This window comes from Acanthisitta chloris, unplaced genomic scaffold (genome assembly GCF_000695815.1).
Source record: "Acanthisitta chloris isolate BGI_N310 unplaced genomic scaffold, ASM69581v1 scaffold21050, whole genome shotgun sequence".
Classification (NCBI taxonomy): domain Eukaryota; kingdom Metazoa; phylum Chordata; class Aves; order Passeriformes; family Acanthisittidae; genus Acanthisitta; species Acanthisitta chloris.
This window is the reverse complement of record NW_008653573.1, coordinates 1,577-3,407: the sequence shown is the minus strand read 5'-3', so window position 1 is coordinate 3,407 and position 1,831 is coordinate 1,577. Positions and strand designations below refer to the sequence as shown.

Sequence of the window (1,831 nt, the reverse complement as noted above, 5' to 3'; positions counted from 1 at the left end):
CGCGCGTGAGGAGCGGGATGGGCATGGAGGGGGACATGACGTAGGGCGCCGAGGCCGACTGCAGCTGGTTGCAGGGGCTCTGCGGCTCCGAGCTGGGGTCTTCGATCATGGTGGTCTGAGAGTCACAGTGGGGAGAGCTGACCTTGAACATCAAGTCCGTGCCTTTCTCCACGATGTGCTGGATCTGCAGGAAGCCTGCTGTGTACATCACCACCAGCTGCTCGCTCGCGGCCATGGTCAGCTTGCCGGTGTAGCAGAAGGAGAGGATCTGCTGGAAGCAAGCAGGGGGGACCGTCCCCGGCAGCTCAAAGGCGTTTTTGCTGTTGCCACTGAACAAGTCTCGGAAGTAGAGGGACGGCCCGGTGTGCCTTGAAGGCTTGGCCCTTCACCACGATGGACACATCGCAGTACAGCCCCAGCAGCCTCTGCTCGTTGAGGCAGCCCAGAACGGTGTTCCCAAAGTTGGGAATCTCTATGTGCAACATCTGCGACATGGCTCAGGGTCGGCTGGAGCTCCTCAGACATTCAATGCAGGAATATCCAAAGTAGGGCACATCTGAAAGAGGGAGAAGGCAGGGAGAGAGGCACAGCGTTTTTAGACAGTTCACCAAAGCAGGCAGCAGCAGAGGAACCCACCTCACCCGACATCAAAGGCTCCTCAGAGCCGACACCAAAAAACCAATCGCCTATAAAAATTACTTATCAACATTTGCAAACAACGCTGGAAATACTATTGGTGGTGGGTGGCAAAGGACAATCCGAAAAACGCGAGTATTTTCCTTCAAGTTGTGGTCTGTTTAAATAAGCACCACTGATTTATCCCCCCGGGGGGTTTTTACTTTATGCAGGAAAATCTGAACGATAATGGGAGAGAGAAGAGCAAAGCAAACGAAAGGCAGTCAGACAGCTCTCGGTAGCATTATATAAGAAACACAACAACCAGCAGCTATGTTGAAAGTACAGAAAAGATATTTATAAAACAATGTGCCATTCTGCCCGAAATAAATACAGGATTCTGCCGGAGCGACAGCTCCCAGGAAAAAAGCACTTTGAAAAGCAATCTTCCCATTTGCACCAGAAAGAGGGAGCGTTTCAACAGTTAAACCCCTTCTCAACACATTTATCCTCCAACAAAACCAGGCTTATCTCCAAATTAAGCCAGATATTTGAGCCCCAATAAAACAAACCAGCGTGCCGCAGCGAGCCGCCTACCAAGTTGTCTTCTTATTTTCCTCCCCTAAACCCAAAAAGGGGTAAGGGGGAGACCCAACCTGGACCCTCCTGCGGTCACAGCCCCCCTGGACCCCCAGCCCATCACCCTCCGAGCGATCTCTCAGGCTGGAGGGGATTCGCATCCCACCGCGGCCGCTCTCCAAAACCAGCTGTACCTTTTGGCTGCGGGCAGAATTCCCGCTTCCAGCCCCCCAAAAAAAAACCAAAAAAAAAAAAATAAAGCTGGGAAGGGACCTCGTGCAGAGCCGGAGCAGGTAGCGCTAGTGCAGCTTGGGCAGCGAAACTCCAGCGGAGCAAATCACTGCGGCTCCACCGACACGAGCACAGACCCCCCCGACCTCCTCCCCGAGCGGTCCAGGAGACCGAAAATCCTGTTTGCCTTTACTACAACCGGAGAAAAAACTACAGTTAACTAGTACTGAAAGCTCAGAAGCTCAGAAGGATGATATTAAAAAAAAAAAAAAGAAGTTTATCTGAAAAAGGTTTAAAAAAAAAACCCACTGGAAAGAAAATAATAACCCACAAAGAGCTGCTCTGTTCCCATTGCTGGGGGAAAGGAAAAAAAAAAAAAAAAAAAGAGAATTAAATTTTAACTCTC

General features: G+C 50.7%; 1 protein-coding gene across 1 annotated transcript; it reads right to left on the bottom strand.

Moving 5' to 3' along the window:
- Positions 1–4: 4 nt before the first annotated feature.
- On the bottom strand, positions 5–1,436 carry LOC103808820 (nucleus accumbens-associated protein 2-like; the record flags this gene model as incomplete). Its single annotated transcript, XM_009081628.1, is given in 3 exon segments — positions 5–356; positions 358–556; positions 1,389–1,436. Coding segments are annotated over 2 exon segments (489 nt in total), but the record flags the coding sequence as incomplete, so codon positions are not given.
- Between the last annotated feature and the right edge of the window lie 395 nt (positions 1,437–1,831).